This window comes from Aythya fuligula, chromosome 14 (genome assembly GCF_009819795.1).
Source record: "Aythya fuligula isolate bAytFul2 chromosome 14, bAytFul2.pri, whole genome shotgun sequence".
Classification (NCBI taxonomy): domain Eukaryota; kingdom Metazoa; phylum Chordata; class Aves; order Anseriformes; family Anatidae; genus Aythya; species Aythya fuligula.
This window is the reverse complement of record NC_045572.1, coordinates 11,376,794-11,394,095: the sequence shown is the minus strand read 5'-3', so window position 1 is coordinate 11,394,095 and position 17,302 is coordinate 11,376,794. Positions and strand designations below refer to the sequence as shown.

The window sequence follows — 17,302 nt, the reverse complement described above, 5'->3', positions numbered from 1 at the left end:
ATTTTTTTTTGCTACCCTTCCACCTTATGCTCATGAAACACAAAGCCAGGACTGGCAGTAAACAAATCCAAGGAGAGGAATAAAGCTCCTGATTAAGCGAATTTCAAGAACGAAAAAAGCATAAAGTGCTTTAATAAAGGGAAAGACGGCTCCAAATGACGTAGCACATCTTTCCATGTTCCCAGAACGGAAATAATTTTATCTCAGTCAAACTATATTGACACGGCTGTAAATCTTTGATGTAGCTCTTCTGGTTAAAACTCAGCCTCCTATGTAAAGTTTCCATTTATTTATTACTCTTGATGTTTCTAAAGTATTTGTAATAAAATTAATGCATTACATAGGTGCAGCACAAGGGCTCTGTGAGAGCATCCTGGTGCTGGCAGGGAGGCCCGTGGGGCTGCTGCAGGGAGGGATGGATGCTCCTCTCCTCTCCGCCAGGCACGACCACAATGTAAAGCTGCAAAGGCTCTGCTTCTAAGTTTGGGTGCTCAGCCAGAGTTGCAGGCAGATTAATTCCTACCTTAAAACTTTGCGGTCTAAGAGCCAACAGAGCACATCACCCAAGGCTAAGAGCACATTCAGGCCCCAACGCCGCAGGCACTTGTGCTTAATTTCACCCACTGTTTCACTGGGCTTCTTACAGGAGAAAAGCAAAGCATGCACTTCAGCCTTATCAGGTCAGGGGCCTCCTTTAATATTTCCATGAATTGTTCCTAGCTAGGTATCTAGTGCGAAAGTGGTGCTAATTGGGCCAATGAATTTTAGGGCAATTATGGGTTGTCAGCGTGACTGGGTTTCCATTTGGAAAGGGAGAACTGGCTGGGAGTCCTCAGCAAAGCAACGCCCCCACTCCCAGCAGCGGCAGCAGCTCCAGCACCTCTTGGAGGTCCCCGTCTGCTCTCGGGTGGCTCTCAACGGGCTCTCTGGTTTCCCAGAAAAAGCCAAACCTGCTGAACGAAGCAGCTTGGAAAAATAGGATATGGAAACTAAAATCCCTCAAGTCCTGCAAGTTGTGGTGTTGCGTAGGGTTTCACTCAGGCTGGCAAAGCAAGGAGAGCAGCTCCCTCCTCTCTGCCAGCATTGCAGAGAGCTGCCCTCGAGCTGGGTTTTATCAGAGAGCTGTTGGGAAGGACCAAACATGCAGATCCCTAAGAATGAAGAAACATAACTAAAAAAAAAATAATAATAAAAAAATCAACCAGCAGAGAAGTTTCCATCTGAATATTTTGTCTAAGACTCTCCCCCACCAGGAAACTCTCATCCAAGTTTATTCTCTTAGAAGTGGGTACCAGTTTTTACCCTCAAGTTACTCCTTTTTAGTAAATGTGTTTTGTAAAAGTTACAACGCATGCAATGGCATTTTTACAGTCTTAAAACAACTGATTGTAACAATGAGCTTATGCAAGAACCCCTCGTCTTCCACCAGGGAATTATTTTCTGCCATCGAATAACATGTAACAAATGAGTTTTTCAGACATGCAAAAACACCCACTAACTTTAATGAGACTGCAAGGTCAAGCTCTCCTAGGTGTCAGAGGGGTCTTTGAGAAGATGCTGCCTTCCCTGCAGCGGGAAGGAAGCAAAAGAGGCTTCACCTATTGCTACCAGCCAGAAAGAAGAAGGAAGTAGCTGCCTGCGGCAGAAGTGCTGCACCCGGGGGAGACGATATTTGACTGTCCTGAATTTAAGCAACCAGCCCCAGGCGGGAACGTTCAGGGGAACAGAGCACAGGGCAGGGCCAGATATGCCTGGGGAAGTTTGATGAAAAGCAAAAAACAGCCAGTGCTGGGCTGGGGGAGCATCGCCTGCTTGGCTCAGGCTGCATGGGCAGTGGGTGAGCAGCTGGAGGGGCAGCCCAGCCTCAGCCAACAGCCCAAAAGCCTCCTGGCTTCCCGTCCTCCTGCACATCCACAGGCAAACAAAACTGACTGCTTTGTCATTTTACTGGGGACATATTTTGGGGAATATTGTGGGGGGACAGGCAAAGGCTACAACTGACTCTTAATTTTGGTGAGGAGACTTTTCGTGGGCTACGGCGTCTAAATGCAAACCAGTAGCGTGCTGTTAAGGAAAACTCTTTATAAATTGAAAACTGCTGTGACGACTGAGACCTTGCTGCTAATTACACACACCGAACTCTGTTATTTTGGGATTGTTTAATGCAAGAAATATAAATTTAAGTCCTAAAATAGCTGCAGGTTCAACCTAGATTTTGAGAGACAGATTCATCTTCTCATCACTAATTAGCTGGAAGCAGGGTAGCTCTTACCTGCACATTATTTCATGCGTGAGCAGAACTCGGCACATTTCTGGGTTCTTGTCTTGGCCTTCATACACTATCGCCTAGAAACAAAACACATTTTTAGCTATGCATCAAGTGGAGTTTGGAGAAAACAAAAAAGGCATCGCAGTAACTGAGCGCGCAGCCGGCGTTGCAAGCTAAGTCGCGGGGTAGGGAGACGGCGTCACCGCTGAACCTGCTTAAGATTTGTGGTTGGAAAACAACACAAGCTGAGTACAGCTAAATTCCCTCCTCGCCGCTGCACATCTCTCAAGCTGTGTGTAGGATGGGTTTTTTTAGTAGTCAAGACAACCACAATTTTCTTTTCAATTCAGAATAAAATATAAACCTAATAGCATTAAAAGAAAGAGAAGAAAAAAAAAAAAAAGAAAAAAGGAAAAAAAAAAAAAAGAAACAACAGCAAGGCTTGGCATACTTTGGGTCCTATTCATTTAAAAAAAAAAAAAAAAAAAAAAAGGACAGAAAGAGAGAGCTCATGCATTTTTAATTCCAAAAGCTGCACACTGCGCAGCCCAGGCGCTTTCCTGGTAGCTCCTGGAAGTGTTTGGGCCTGATTCTGCCCCCGAAGCTCGCGATCCGGAGAGCAGCTCTGGAGCTGCAGGAATATAAATAAGGGAGAGGCAGGCCCTGCCAGAGGATACCAAAACAAACAGAGGATAAACCAGCCTGGGAAATTTGACTCTGAGATAGCACGGGGAGAACTCTTTGAGTTAAAACTGTGGAAAGACGGGGCATTCGCCTTTCAAGAAGAGTCAATTTTTGCAGCCCTCCCACCAGCAGGACCGGGAGCGATGGCGAGGGATCGGCGTCACATACCAGCAGAGTTACCACTCGCTCTAGAGAGTTTCCATCGGATCCGGACAGAGTTTTGCTTTCTGCCCGCACACACACACAGCCCTGGCTTGTAACTGCTGATTCACCCCCTAAATACCAGCAGCTGGGCAGTATCTGCTCTGGGTTGTCCCATTGCCCCCAGCAGCAAATCAAGACAGAAAAGAAATTGCCTTTGCAACGACAACTTTTGACGGCACTGAGGTTCCTGAATCGTTCAGGGTGCCAGTGCACAGCCGGGATCAGATCAACAAGCCTGCTTCCCAGCATCAGCTCTGCCCTCAACACGTGGTGGGACCCTGCCAACCTCTAAAATACAGACTTAGGAATAAATCAGGAAAACAAACCCGCAGGTAAAATGACATCTGATATAGGTATCCCTAAAGCTAACATTAAATTAGTTTTTGAAAGTTAAAAAAAAAAATAATAGGTTATATGGAGGAAATATATTTTATGGAATGAGACCGTTCTGATAAGGAAGTGTGGAAAATACCTTGTTTTTTTCTCATTAGTATCTTGATACTTGATGGAGTGAGATCATGTGAACTGCTTTCCCAGTCCTTGCAAATATAACCCGTTAAAGGTAAGAGGTGTCATACCTACAACGGAGGCAGGACTCCCAGGACACACAAATCTGAAGAGTCATGAGCCGATTTTTTAACATCATTATATTAGTAGTACTCAATCTTAATATTATGCATTATAAAATGATTTAGCAATTCTATAAACAATATCAGGAATGGCTCTGTGTTGTCTCTGCTAATTTAAATCATTCCCTTTCAGTTTTGCTGCATGCATTTCCCCACAACCTGGAAGCCAGTATAATTTTGCTGCTGAGGAGAAAGAACAGAGACCTCCAGTGCCATTGCACCAGGTACAGAGCATCGCCAGCTTCTGCTCCTCAGTCCCACCAGAGAGGGACACAGGCTGTGAGCCCAGCACATGCAGGAGACACAAACGTGGCTGTGGGATACAGGCAAAGCCCTCACAGCACAGCCACCAGCAAAGCCCTGACCCAGGCTGGGACCTCTCTTCCCTGGCAGCTGCTGGATGCAGTACATAGGGATGCTTTCCCAGCGGTGGCCCAGGGGCCACAGCTGGTTTGGAAGATGCCCGTACAGACATGCATGGGGGTGTACATCAGGAGCCGGGACAAATTCAGAAGATCCTCATTCCCGTGCCTTAAAGGAGAAGACGGGATGAAGATTCTAGCCAAAACCAGGGAACCAAAGGAACCAGCTGACAACAGAGGGATCAGCAGGGACACTGCAAAGACTCCAGAAAACCCCAGACCAGGTTGTACCTGGCAGTGGGACCAGCCAGGTACGGGCAAAGCTCAGGGCTCTTGTTGGACCTAATCAGCAAATAATCAAAAAATAATCTGCTTCTGAGAGCTCAGCGCAGATCTGCTCCTGAGGCCGTCAGTGGAGACAAACACCTCCGGTCCCCCCTCACCTGGCACAGCATGACATGGTGCCCGAGAGAGGACTGCTGGGCTTGGCTCCCCCTTCTTAGACTTTCAAACCTTAAAATAAATTTGCCCGGCCTTGGTTACCTTGTTGCCAGTGAATTCAAGGCAGCAGTAGAAATGACCAAGCAGAACACAAAACCTTTCTTTTCTCCCCTCCTCTCTCTCTTCCCCTTCTCTTCCTGCTGCTATGCTTACTTAACCTCCAGGTACCCGCTTAAATAACTCAACTAAATAGCAATAATGAACGGACAGAGTCAACACTGTGGTACATAATCACCTTGTCTGTTGTGTTTAACGTCAGTGATCCCTTCTTTGCGTGCATGACATTCTTCAGCCTTCGTCTACGTTAAGGATTTGCTTTTCACTTTGTTTGCATTTGACTACTAATATTGCACTGATGCACACTGCGGTTTCTCACTGTTAAGTGCAGGTCCTTCCATACAGCCTATTCCACCAGGAATTTCTAGGGAGTTTTAGGAAGCAGGAGGAATTGCCCAGTTCACTTCTCATCCCCAACTCCCATTCCTATTTCCTAATATACTTGTGCAAACGGGTGTGCAAAGCACCAGCTGTTTACTCCCATGAGTGACTCCCTGAGAGCGTTACAGACCCTCTACCGCCTTTCAAACGGTGCTGCTCTAAAACACCAATTCTACAATTAGTTGCAAAAGGGAAACAGGAACTGCTAAAGTTTCACATCTTTATAGCTGCCAGAAGTATTTTTACAGGAAGGGTCTACGATGTTACCGTTGTGAAAATATTTAACTTTAAGATTTGAAAAGAGACTCTTTTAACAAAGCCATCTGATTTTTTTTTTTTTTTTTTTTAATTAACGTTCAGGCTTTGACACAGGCTGACTGTGGCAGGAGTCCCCGCCGCACGAACATCATCACAATTTTGTCAAATAGAGATCACATTAATAAGAGATAAAGTGAAAGTTACAGTGTATAAACTTAGACCACAGCAGAGCTAAAAATAAGCCTTCAAATACACATCAGAGTTGCACAACAAAACACCAGCAAAGGAAATGAAAATTATAGACTTTGTTTTTCCTTTTTGTTTACTTCTTGTAGTTTTGACTCGGTGCATCCCATAAGCATTTTGAAATAGATTTTATTCTCCTGAACTTAAATATTTCCCCGCAAAACTCAGCTTACATTTGTAAACCATTACTCACATAAGTAACCTTTCTACAAGAAGCCTCAGTGAGTAACAATCACTCATGCACAAATGAATTTCAAAATCAGGCCCCAAAAAACTAATGTCGAAATATAAGACTCCTCACTTCCATTTAAATAAAGCTGCATAAAAAAGTTAAATCAAATGCAATTCACTACTTGCCAACACATAAAAATTACTAAATTGAGCACATCCCAGTCATTTCTAGACAAGTGCATCCAACAATTTGAAAAAGTTTTCAGTGAGAGTTCATAAAAAATAAAATAAAGGGGAGGGAGGTAATATAAAAGCCAAGACTACAGTTCTCATTTAAACCAGTTTTTCACGAGTAAAGACGGCAGAATAAAGCAGTAAAATAGTTGACAAGTAAGTTGGAAAGATTTAAAGGCAGATTCCATCCTTAGCTATTCCTGAATAAATCCAGATTTATGCTGGTACAACTGCGGGCAGAATCGCCTCGTAGCATCAAGTTGCCAGTCAGGCAATCCTGCTCTCTGAGCTGGATGAGAAACAAGCTTGAAGGACTGAGCTCATGGCCATTATAGTATTCAGTTATGTCACAGCCTTGATTTTAAAAGAGGGACAGAATGAGAGAAATCACCAGCGTGCATCTAAATCCACTCGCTTTCAAATTCCTCATCTGTTTCGCAAAACAAACTATCTCCTTTACTGAAATAAAGGAGGAAAAAAAAACTCATTAGAATGAGGGTCTTTTCAAAACAGAACTAAAATGATTTGCAGTGACGTATACAGACATACACACAGAGAGAAAATAAAATCCTGGCCCCACCGAATTCAATAGGAGTTTTGCAATTGACTTCAGATGGGCCAGGATTTCACCCAGCGAGGATTAGGCTTGTATCCGCTATATATCTACACAGAGAACGCTGCAAATTCAGTGCATTGCATTTATTTGGCTTCGAGTGCTTAACCCCTAATTACCCAAGTTTTTCACTCCTCGCCCAGGCAGAATTTCTACCCTTCCCAGTCCGGTTTATGCCGGACAAGCAGCACAGCAATGGGTCCCCAGGAGAGGACATTTAGTTCGTGCTGCGTCTCAGCGCACAATTCAGTAGCATCTAATTATTTTATCCAGTCTCCCCCTGCCTTTGATACACAGCTTGCTTATCGACGTATTCACACAAATTAAATAAATTTATCTCTCCTAATATGTTCATTTTTAATGGTTTTCAAACATTCACATGGAAACAGCTCTAGCGTAAATATCCCAGAACAAATGGCTGTATATTATACAGGAGGGAGCAGTTGGGCTGCCAGACTGGGAATGCACCAGGCCATCTGGCTCAGGCAGTCTCTCCAAAATCCTCAGCTTTGTTTTCACCCTCAGACTCCAAACAACACATTTTCCACTGTGATGAGTTTACATTTTCCCAAACACAGGTCCTGATCATGCATGCAAATTCCAAACTTCTCCGTTCCTCTCTGTACAAGAAAATTAAAATCACCTGCGCTTCTGACATCTCACCAAAGGAACAAGAAAGCTGCTAAAATCTGGCGCAATGTAAACTTTCCCCGTCACAGGGGTTAGGTTTTGTTTTATGTTTGTGTGAAATTTCTCTGAGTCTGCTGAGGCTCCTCTGAACTTATTGATAACATTTTTTTCCCATGCGTGTAGCTGCCAGAGAAGGGCCAGGCTATGCACAGAATAGAGAGCTGATCAAATATCTGCATACATCAGAGAATATCATAGAGAAAGCAACAGAAAAACCATTTGCATCCAGAGTTACAGTACTGAAAAAAAGCAAAACGTAAACAGAGCTCAAGTCTGAAGGAAGGATTTTTCACTCATGAGGGTTCTCAACAATAGACAATAGCTATCTTGCAAAACTTATGATTTTTAAGATGCCTGAGCTATATTACCATCCGTTATATCTTATGAATGAGAAAGGCTGAAGGAAAAATGGGTGGGGAACAAGTATTTCAGATTTATTTCCTCCATCTTTCCTAATAGTGAAATATCTCAACTTTATGAAAATACAGCTGAAGAAGTGGAAGGCATCTCTTCTCTGTAAATACATTAAAATCCTCAGACTTGCCTAAAAATTCTGCTTTTATTTGAGCAGACATATTTCACATTTTGCAGACAATTTCAAAATGCATCACTGTTAACGCCAGACCTACTGCAGTAGAAGCTGCCGGTTTACAGATAGCAACAGCTATAAAGTTTGGGATCCTACGGGGTTTTGAACACATTAGGAATGTGAACCCGACATAAAATGAGGTGCCAAGATAACATAAAAGAAAATTTAATTAAGACAGCATTGACGCTGAGTGTTGTTACCCTAACTGAAAAGAACTTCCCCCAACATAAACGATTTATGCACAGTATTTACAATTTTAAAATGACGGGCACGCATTTTAGAGTCGGAGCAAGACTCCTCAAAGGCAGGCAATTACCATCGTACCCAGCACTTCTCCGGGGCCACCACCAAAGGCCAAGCACATTACCCTGGGTATAACTGGAAACGATGCATTTTGAGCCCAAACCTGACTGAGTTTCCCATTCAGAAGTCCCACAGCCCAGACCACCAAGGAGCGCGCGTGCAACAAAAGCTCGTGTTTTGAGCGAGCGCATGCATAGTTAATACATACACCCTAGACCTGCCCTGGGATGTAGTCGGTGACAAAATTTGTGGTTAGTTCAGTAACGCCACTACCCAGCCCTGCTTCCCATAGTGCATCGCAGCCGGGAGAAAACGTACACACGTAACAGCACACGGCCCTCCCCGTGCTACACCTATGGCAAGGCTCGTGGACTAGTTTCATAGTCAGGCATAGTCACACAAACAATGATAAACCCTGACTTATTCAGATCAAGAAACACAGAACAAGGAATATCTGCTATTTATTACACACACAGCATTCACAGCATTCAGCACATGAAGCCCTGTCCGTCTACCTGCTGATATAATGCATGTTGCTTAATGGGACATTTAAGTTAAATCTACAAGTGGTCCAACATACAGAAAGCTTGGTCTGATTTGCAGAATAAATTTTATTTTATCTTACCTAACTTAATAATCCACAGCTGTGCAAAACTTTGTAATTTATAATTGTGAGACAAAGAGAATATAGTTAAATCTTATTTGTCCACACATATATATATGTATGGACATATATATATATATGCATACTATAAGGAAAGAGCCACAGATACTTTCCTGTACGATCTAGGGAACCTAACTCATTCAAGCTTTGCTTCTGTGGGATTTTTAATTTGCCACCAGAAACCTCAGAGTAGCTGTAATTTCAGTCTGGGAATTCACAATTATTGAGTGTGTGAACATGCGTGTGTGAGTATTGAGAAGCTACTTGCCAGCTGAAACATGTATGCTTCTGCAACAGTTTCATTTAAAAGTAATCATTTCGTTATCCAATTTGTTCTGAGCGTCATGCACTAAAATACTACACCTTCAAGTAGGCTGACAATATATATTTAACTTTCATTAAAAATTAAAGAATTTTCAGACAGTCTTTGCAATATTTAATTACAGTTTGATGATTTGAAAGTTACTTGAGATTCTTCTATATAATTCACTGTCGTAAAATATAAATGATACATTCAACATTTGGGTGAGCTTCTGTCATGTGTTGTACTTCGCTTCCTAATAAGCATTCACTAACCGAAGCGATCAGCACTCTGAAATAATTTCACTTTTAAAAAATAAAGAATTTAGAAAAAATAAAGAAAGGAGACAGGAGGGGATTTTAGCCTCTGGCTCCTCAGAAATATGGACTGGCACATGTCACAGTTTTGACATGACAATGCCCTATTTTTCACAAGCAATTATAGACATGCCTAAAGAAATTATATTCACAAAACTAATATGTAAGCAAACATGTTTGTTTAAAACATCCCTTCGCTCCCTGCTTTCTAATACAAGTTCAGAGAGCTTTTGTTTTCAGATCCTCGCTTCTCAACTCCCTTACACTTTACCCAAAATCTGTAATTTGTACTAACTTTGTTTTTGTAAGACTTCCTGAAATCAGACAGATTTTTTTTCATTGTGAATGCGCTTTAAAGCTACATGGTATGTTTTACAAATAAACTGTATCTCGGGGTTTCTTTTCCCCTTTCTCTCCAAAGACCCTCTGATGACTTGATAATAATGAGAGACCAAGAGGTCAAACAGTGCCTTAGGATGAACTCTTCATATGCAAGATGCCTTTGTTAAGAAAATTATTTTGAATCCATTGCTCTACATGAGTTCAGGGATCTGTTTTCAACAGGATTATGAACAGAGGCTTTTGCATTTCCGTAATGATAGGAAAGCTATTTAAAGATAATATTTATTGATGGTCTCTCTCATACGGTCTGCAGTGAAAGACCCAAGCTCCAAAAGAACTAAAGAGAGTTCACATATTAGAAAGATTTTGTTTCTTTTAAGACAAACTAACCTATCCGTGCCTGAAAAACAAGGAACGGCAGCAAACACTTTCCAAGGCTTGCTGTGGAAAAGGGTTTATTGCTGCTGTTTTAATTCCTACAGAGAATGGGCTCTGTTTGGAAGTGTATGGTTTAACAGAGTTCAGATGCATAGTGGATTGTCCAGTAAAATTCATCCAAGTCCCCCCCCCCCCTCCTTTTTTTCCCCTCTCTGTTGAAAGACGGTCTTCAATAGCAGGAAAAGATGTTTTGGGACCATCAAAGAGAGTTTTCTAAAACAAACTTAGCCCTTGGAGCTTTATGTTTTGCTGTAGAAAAAGAAACCCAAGTAGAAGCCAGGAGTTTTTTTTCCCTGCAGACAACTGGGTTTGAAAATACAGTGATTTACTTTCTATCAGTGAAAAAAGAAAAAAAAAAAAAAAAAAAAAAAAAAAAAAAGAGAGAGAGAGAGGAAAAAAAGAAAAAAAATAAAAAAAAAAAAATAAGAAGAAGAAGAAAAAAGCGTATTGTTTTCCTTTTCTTAGATTAAATAAAATTTAAGATTTTTTTTTTTGACTAGCAAAACAGATTTAGGAAAACAACACATCTTGAAGATAAAAGGGTTTAAAAACGTCCCCACTATTTAAAAGAAATGCATTACAAGGCAAAAAGATTCTGACAGGAGCAGAAGAGAAAGCTAGAGCAACGTTTTTTTAAAAAAGAAGGGAGAATCGATTTGTTCAGACAGTCTCTTTGTAAAAACCCTGCTTTCATACCGAAGTGTGTTTTTTTTTTTTTTTTTTACAGGTAGACGCGCACGTTATTACTCTGTTTGGAAAGCTAAAGAGCAAGCTCCAAATTCGGGTTAATCCATTTACAAGCTCTGCTGCCCTACAGCCCTCCTCGAAGCCGCCCAAGGCGCTCGCCGCTCCCCGCGCAGCTTTTCGGGGGGCCCTTCCGACATGCAAATCCGCCCCGATCTCATCGCTCCTCCTTTACACCCGCGCCCCAGCGCAACTGAAGCAAAGACAAATCCGAGCCCCGGCGCCCGAGCAGCGGCTTGTGCTCCCTGCGCTTGGTGGGCTGGGAAGAGGGGAGGGGGGGCCGGGAGGTTAATTCTGACAATTAAGCGGCTAAACAGCCCCCGGCTCGGGCCGGCTGGAGAGCCGCCAGGGTTGGTTTTTTGTGTTGTTTCTTTTTTGCGGAGCTTCCCCCGCAGCCCGACTCCGGGCTGCTCCCCGCGGGGACCCTCCTCGCCTGCCCCGCAGCCCAGCCGTCGGGGTCGGGCCCCCCCCCAGCCCGGCCCTAAAACCCCCGGCGCTGCTCGAGTGCGGAGCGGGGAGCTCGGGCAGCCCCTTTACAACCCAAGAGGGAACCGTTCCGCACCGCTCAGAACCGGGGGAGGGTTTTTCGCCTCCTCGGGCCGCCCCGCCGAGCCCCGCCGGCCGCCCCCGCAGCACCCACCTGCTTGGTCATGGAGTCGATGAGGCGAACGTAGAAATCCTGCTCCGTCCTGATCCCTGAAACAAGGCAGAGCAGTGAGGAGCGGGGCCGGCCGGCGGTGGTGGGACCACGCTTGGGCTCGCCCGAGGGCTCGGAGCCGTCGGGGGTCCCGGCCTGAGCCCCCCGCCCCAGCCGGGCACCGAGAGCGGGGATGCGCGGAGCGGAGGGGGCCGGGACGGCGGTTCCCCGGGTCCCCGTCGGGTTTTGCAGCCCGGGTTCCCCGAGGTGGCGGTGTCGGGGCTGCCCCCGGGAGCTCCCAGCCCTTACCGTTGCTGTAGAGCAGCTGCAGGCGGTAGTGGATCCCGTTGTTGGTCTTTTCGCTGTTGGCTTCCTGAATTCGAAGAAGACAAGGGAGATGGGGAAAGGGGGGGAGAGAAATGATAAATACATCGCAGGAAGCTTCTCCAGCGCTTGGGTGCCGGGCGGCCCCGGGGCTGGAAGAGGCAGCTCTGGACAACTTCCCCTGCCCTGGGCATACGGGGGGATAAGGGAGACCCCCCCAGCTGCCCTCTGGGCCGAGGGGAGATCGAGGCGGCCGGGAGGCGGCGGAGGCTCCCGGGACGAGCCGGTGCCGAGGCCCCGGGGGAACAGAGCGGGGAGGGCCCGGGAAAGGTGGCCGGGTCCCCGCGGGGCCCCGGGTTACTCACCTTCTCCTTCTCCACGAAGCCCACGAAGGCGGTGCGCTCGATCTCCACGGGCTGCCCCTGCCGGTCGTACAGAGCCAGGACGAAGTGGAAAAAGTTGGATTTCCTCAGGTTGGAAGGAGGCTGCTTCTCGAAGTGAGCCCGGGCCAGACCCACTCCGCTGGGACCACAAAGAGCCGGGTTAGCGGCAGCCCCGACGGCGCGGCCTCACGCCCCCCCGGCCCGCTCCCGGCCCCGTGCCTTCCCCCGCAGGGACCCTGTGGGACCCCGATGGGTTCCCCGGGGACCGAGCATCCCTCCCTGACCCCTCCTCAGGGCTCTTCCCTCCGGGCCGGGGCAAAGTGGTGCTCCAGAGCGGCCACGTCGGAGCCCCGCGGGGCCGGGAGCGCGGCACGACCCCGACCCCATCCCGCCCTGCGGGCAGCCCGGAGCCCCGAGCATCCCCCCCGGCACCCCCAGCCGGCACCCACCAACCCTCCCCGGGGGCCGTGGCGGCTCGCAGCCGGCCCTGCATGGCGGGGAGCGCTCAGCCCCTGCGGCGCGTTGCCCCGCGGAGCGGCATGCTCCTGCCACTTCTCAAAGTCGGCTCGAAGCTGTCACCGGAGCGCCCATGTGCCTTATCTTTCAGTTTCAGTCCTGCTGAGCCTTTCCTCCCCTCGCCGGAGTGGTGGGTAAACACCGCGAGGGCAGCCGAGGAGACAACTTGAAATATTTCAGGGTTGTCCCTGCACAACTTTCCCTTCCTTAGAGGGCTCCAAAGGGAGGGGTGCGGGGCGAGGTGGGAGACACCGGGAGATGTCAACACCAAACTTCTGGGCTGCTGCCGGCTCCAGGGCTCAGGCTGCGGTTCCGGCATCGGTTTTTATTTTTCCCGGGGAAGAGGATGGGGAGAAGGAGAAACGAGAGAGAAGGCGAGGCTGGGTGCAGCTCTGCCAAATCCACCTCCCGGTTGAAAGGATTTCTTTTTTAGAAATCTAAGATAAGTGGCAGTGGTTTTACAAAGAGGCTTCGAATTTAATTTCTCCTCGAGAAAGCTTCGCAAAACTCCCCGCTTATCGGGGGAGAAGGAGGGAAGCTGCTGATGCTGACGAGGATAAGAAAGAGAAGTAAAGAAATATATTTTGGAGACATCCGTGCACAACTCGGGGCTTATCGGAGGAGGAAAGTGTCATTTGGAGATCTTAAGACTAAATCGGTAGCAAACATAGTTTTGAAAACTCCTTCCTCCGCGCGAACACAAGAGGCTCGAGAGATTAAAACCTATCTATCCCTACCTAGCAGGACTCGCCGCTTCCTTTATTGTTACGATGCTGATTTTATTTTTTTTTAAATAAAAAAAAGTCCTTCCTACGGGACGAGAGGGAGAAATATTTAACTGGCCGCATCTACGCGCGACTCCCTGCTGGCAGCAGAGCTCCGGAGCCGGCTTTTTGGTGGTGCTGGGGGGGGGGAAAGGCGATGCCCGGGGGAAGCAGCGCTGCAGGAGCCCCGGGGTGCGGAGCGGGGCGCGGGCGCGGAGCCTGCCTACCTCTGAGCGGCCGTGCTGGCGTCCAGGACGCCGGCTCCCTGCATCCACGTCCGCACCGCGTTCATCCCCGCGCCGAGGGGCTCTTCCTTCATGCTGCTCCCACTCCGCTGGATGCTTTCCTGAATCCCAAACATGAATCAGAAACAAGAGCGCAAATCTTCCTTCTTTACTCGAAAAAAAAAAAATAATATATATATATATAGTGATGAAATCGCCAGGCGGACTGTTATGTGTGTTTTTGTTTCTCTCTCTCTTTCTCTCTCTGCAGCTGATCTCGGGAATCAAAGCAAGTCAGAGAAAGCAAACACAGGCACGCACATTAAAAAAAAAAAAAAAAATCCAGAGGCAATCAGAGCCCGGTTTTGTTGCTGCTGTTTGCTGCGTGTGCAGTTTGTTTGGGTGCTTGGAGGGGCTTGCGGGGTGCTGGGGGCTGGCTGCAGCGCTCACAAGCCGGAGGAGTACTTGAAGTCCCTTTTGTATGAAGACACCCCTCGGATGGCAGCAGGAAAAAAAAAAAAAAAAAAAGAAAGAAAAAAAAATCTCGGCTGGCAGTTTAAGAAACAATAGGACGGACGGGAGCTGCGGCAGGCTCTGCTACATCAAGTGTCATTTTCCAGTGACAAGAGAGGCAAGTTTCCCCCCCCTCTCTCTCTCTCTCCTTTCCCCCTCTCTCTTTTCTTTCTTTCTTTTCTCCCTCTTTTCTTCTCTTCTCTCCCAGCCGAAGCGCTCTCTCCTCCCTCCTTCAGCAGCGCAGGAAGCGACTTGGCGGAGCCGGGCGCACGCCGGGAAGGGAGCGAGAGGGGCGCACCCGCGGCGGCACGGACGGACGGACGGACGGACAGACGGACGGAGGGAGACCCTGGGGCTCCCGCTGCCCGCGCCCCCTCCCTCCCTCTCCCGCAGCGCCGGCCCGGACCCGCCGCCTCTCCCTATGGGAGCCACTTTGACTGGCCCCGCCGCCCGACACGAGCCCCGCAGCCCCGGCGCCCGGGGGGCGGGGCCTGGGGGAGGCACGCCCCCTCCTCATTTGCATCGCGTCACCTCTCCCCCTCCCTCTTTTCCCTTTCAACCAATGGCCGCCCGCGCGGTGCAGCCGCGGGGGCGAGGACACGCCCCCCTTCATTAGCATAGCCCCGCCCCTCCCGCCCAGCCCGCCCGCACGGCCCGGGGGAAAGTTGCCCCGCGCCCCCCCCCCCCCCCCCCCCCCCCACCCGGGGGGGGTAATTAACAGAGACGCGATCGCGCCTTTGTTCAACGAGGAGGCGGTGGCGCTGCCGGCCGGCCCCCCCCACCCCACTGCCGGGTACCGGTGCTGGGACACCCGGGAGAGGGTCGGGGACGTACAGGAGGGACACAGCCCCCCCCCCATTGCTCCCCACCCTGGGACCCCCCGCCCAAAGCCGGTGGTGTCCGAGCGAGGCACGGAGCGGCCCCTCCGGAGCATCCCCGTCCCCTGTCCCGGCACCTTCCCCAGCTGCAAACTGCCCCCCCCACCCCCGCGCATCCCTTTCTCATCCCTCTCCCTATTCCCATCCCCGGGCAGGGCGCGATAGGAGCGCACCGCCTCCCAACGGGACGGCCCGGGGGAAAAGTCCGCTTGGGGTTGGTCCGTTTTCCTAGGGGAAACAAGAAAATAATCATAATCATCATCATAACAATAATAATAAAAAAAGGCAGCCCTGCCCGCTCGGAGCGCCGCAATGCCCGCACCCCCTCGCCGGGGGTCCCCGCACGATCCCCCCGGAGCCGCTCCCCCGGCGGGTGGCTGCTGCCGCGGGGGGGCCGCCACCCACGCGAGCTCTCGCCGTGGAAGGGAGCTCGCTGTGCCGCCTGAGAGCAGGGTTCCTCCCCCTGCACGGCCCTGTGCGGTGCTTTAGGTAAAAATCCCTGCAAGTGTCCCCAGGGCACTGTCACCTGGAGGAGATGGGACTGGGACCCCCCTCAGCCCCGCTTCGGGGTGGGTAATCTGTGAGTTGTTCCAGTTAGGTCTGAGCTGTGCCTTTGCCCGCTGCCCCCTTTGAGCCCCTAAAGTGCAAGTGATGCTGCTGGGGAGCAGAAGGGGGCTGTGGGGGGAAATGGAGGGGCTGCCACTGCTGCTGCCCTCCCCCTCCAGGCTGTGCTCAGCACAGCTAAGGGCCTCTGAGCTGCCCCGCAGAACAGACAGCCTGGCTACAAGGCACTATAGACACTGGTACGCATCCCCATAGGCGCCCCGATAGCTCTATAGGACCCGCTTCCAGCTGTCTATACGTCACCTGGTGGGCAAGGGGCACTAAACCTCACCCAGGGAGCTCTGGCTTAAAAACTGGCACCCAGCCCATGCCAGCACCACACTGACACTAAAACATGTGCCTGATCCTCTGCCTGTAGGTGAGTCCACTCACAAAACACTTGCATCCGAAATATGCCACGTTCTCATGCATGAACTGCCACAGAAAGCAAATTTTCACATTCCCTGCAGCTGATATTTGAATTTTCACATAATCCGACTGTGGCACAGCCCAGGGATAGTTGGAAGAACACAGCCAGGCAGGCAGCCGCGAGTATTTACGCCATAGGTATTGCATAGGAGCAGTTTGGCCCCTGCAGTGCTCTGGCTTATTGGGCTTCTCCAGGCTGCTGCTCTATCTGTTGTATCACATCCAGCCTAAATGCCTCCGTGGTGAGATACATTTTGCAATTAAAAGCTATTTGCACCTGTACTGATTGCTCCTTTCCCAGGGCAGGGATCTGCCGAGGGAGAAATGATGCATTTGAATCAACAGATTGAGCAGTTGGTGGATTTTGCCCTCCAAATCTGTTTGGGGGATCGGGGGACTGGTTCTGTGCCTTCTCCTGGCTGCACAGGGAGCAGCAGCCCAGCAGCAGGCTGAGGGCACCTCTGCAGGGCAGAGACAGTCACACCAGGAGTGACAAGCTCCCCGTTACTTTCTTCCTTGCACGTGCCTCTGTGCCCAACAATCGGGCACTGGGCAGGGGAAATGCCTCACAGCTAGTCCCAAAGCTCCTAACTAATTGCTGCAAGGATGAAAGGGTTAAACACCGGCTCGACCCCCACAGGGGGAGTGTGAAAGAAAAGCAGAGCTGAAACGAGGAGAGGGTGAGAAAGTCAGGACTTTGGGAAAGGAAAAAAAAGTGCGGGGGGGCTGGTGGCAGGCGGTGAGACTTCTGTTCTCCATCCACCCCACAGAGGCCAACCACTGTGTACCATGTACCAGGGCTTTTATTTTAAAGGATTCCCGGCTGCATTCAGCCCTCAGTTTCCCCGCAGTGTCTGGACTAAGCCCACCTCATGCCAGGCTCAGGTGGGAAGCTCGACTTGTCCTTCCCTTCAGGTGGCAGGCAAACCAAGCGGGAAGAGGCAGCCACGTGCCATGGGGGGGTCCTGGCGTGGCTGGTTGGGACCTCAAACCTCAGTGTCCAGCAGGAAACCCTGTCGCAGCACGTCAAGGCT

The 17,302-nt window shown here is 49.2% G+C and overlaps 1 protein-coding gene across 8 annotated transcripts in view; it reads right to left on the bottom strand.

The window, feature by feature from the left end:
- The window catches only part of EBF1 (EBF transcription factor 1), a 270,411-nt gene extending 256,051 nt beyond the window's left edge, over window positions 1–14,360 (bottom strand). For all 8 annotated transcript variants that reach the window (XM_032196852.1, XM_032196857.1, XM_032196853.1 and 5 more), the window contains exons 1-5: window positions 13,849–14,360; window positions 12,324–12,480; window positions 11,944–12,007; window positions 11,638–11,693; window positions 2,273–2,346 (exon numbers count right to left, since the gene is read on the bottom strand). In XM_032196852.1, coding sequence (XP_032052743.1) covers window positions 2,273–2,346; window positions 11,638–11,693; window positions 11,944–12,007; window positions 12,324–12,480; window positions 13,849–13,982 — 485 coding nt within the window. In that variant the 5' untranslated portion in view covers window positions 13,983–14,360. The remainder of the gene's footprint in view (window positions 1–2,272; window positions 2,347–11,637; window positions 11,694–11,943; window positions 12,008–12,323; window positions 12,481–13,848) is intronic.
- Window positions 14,361–17,302: the final 2,942 nt, after the last annotated feature.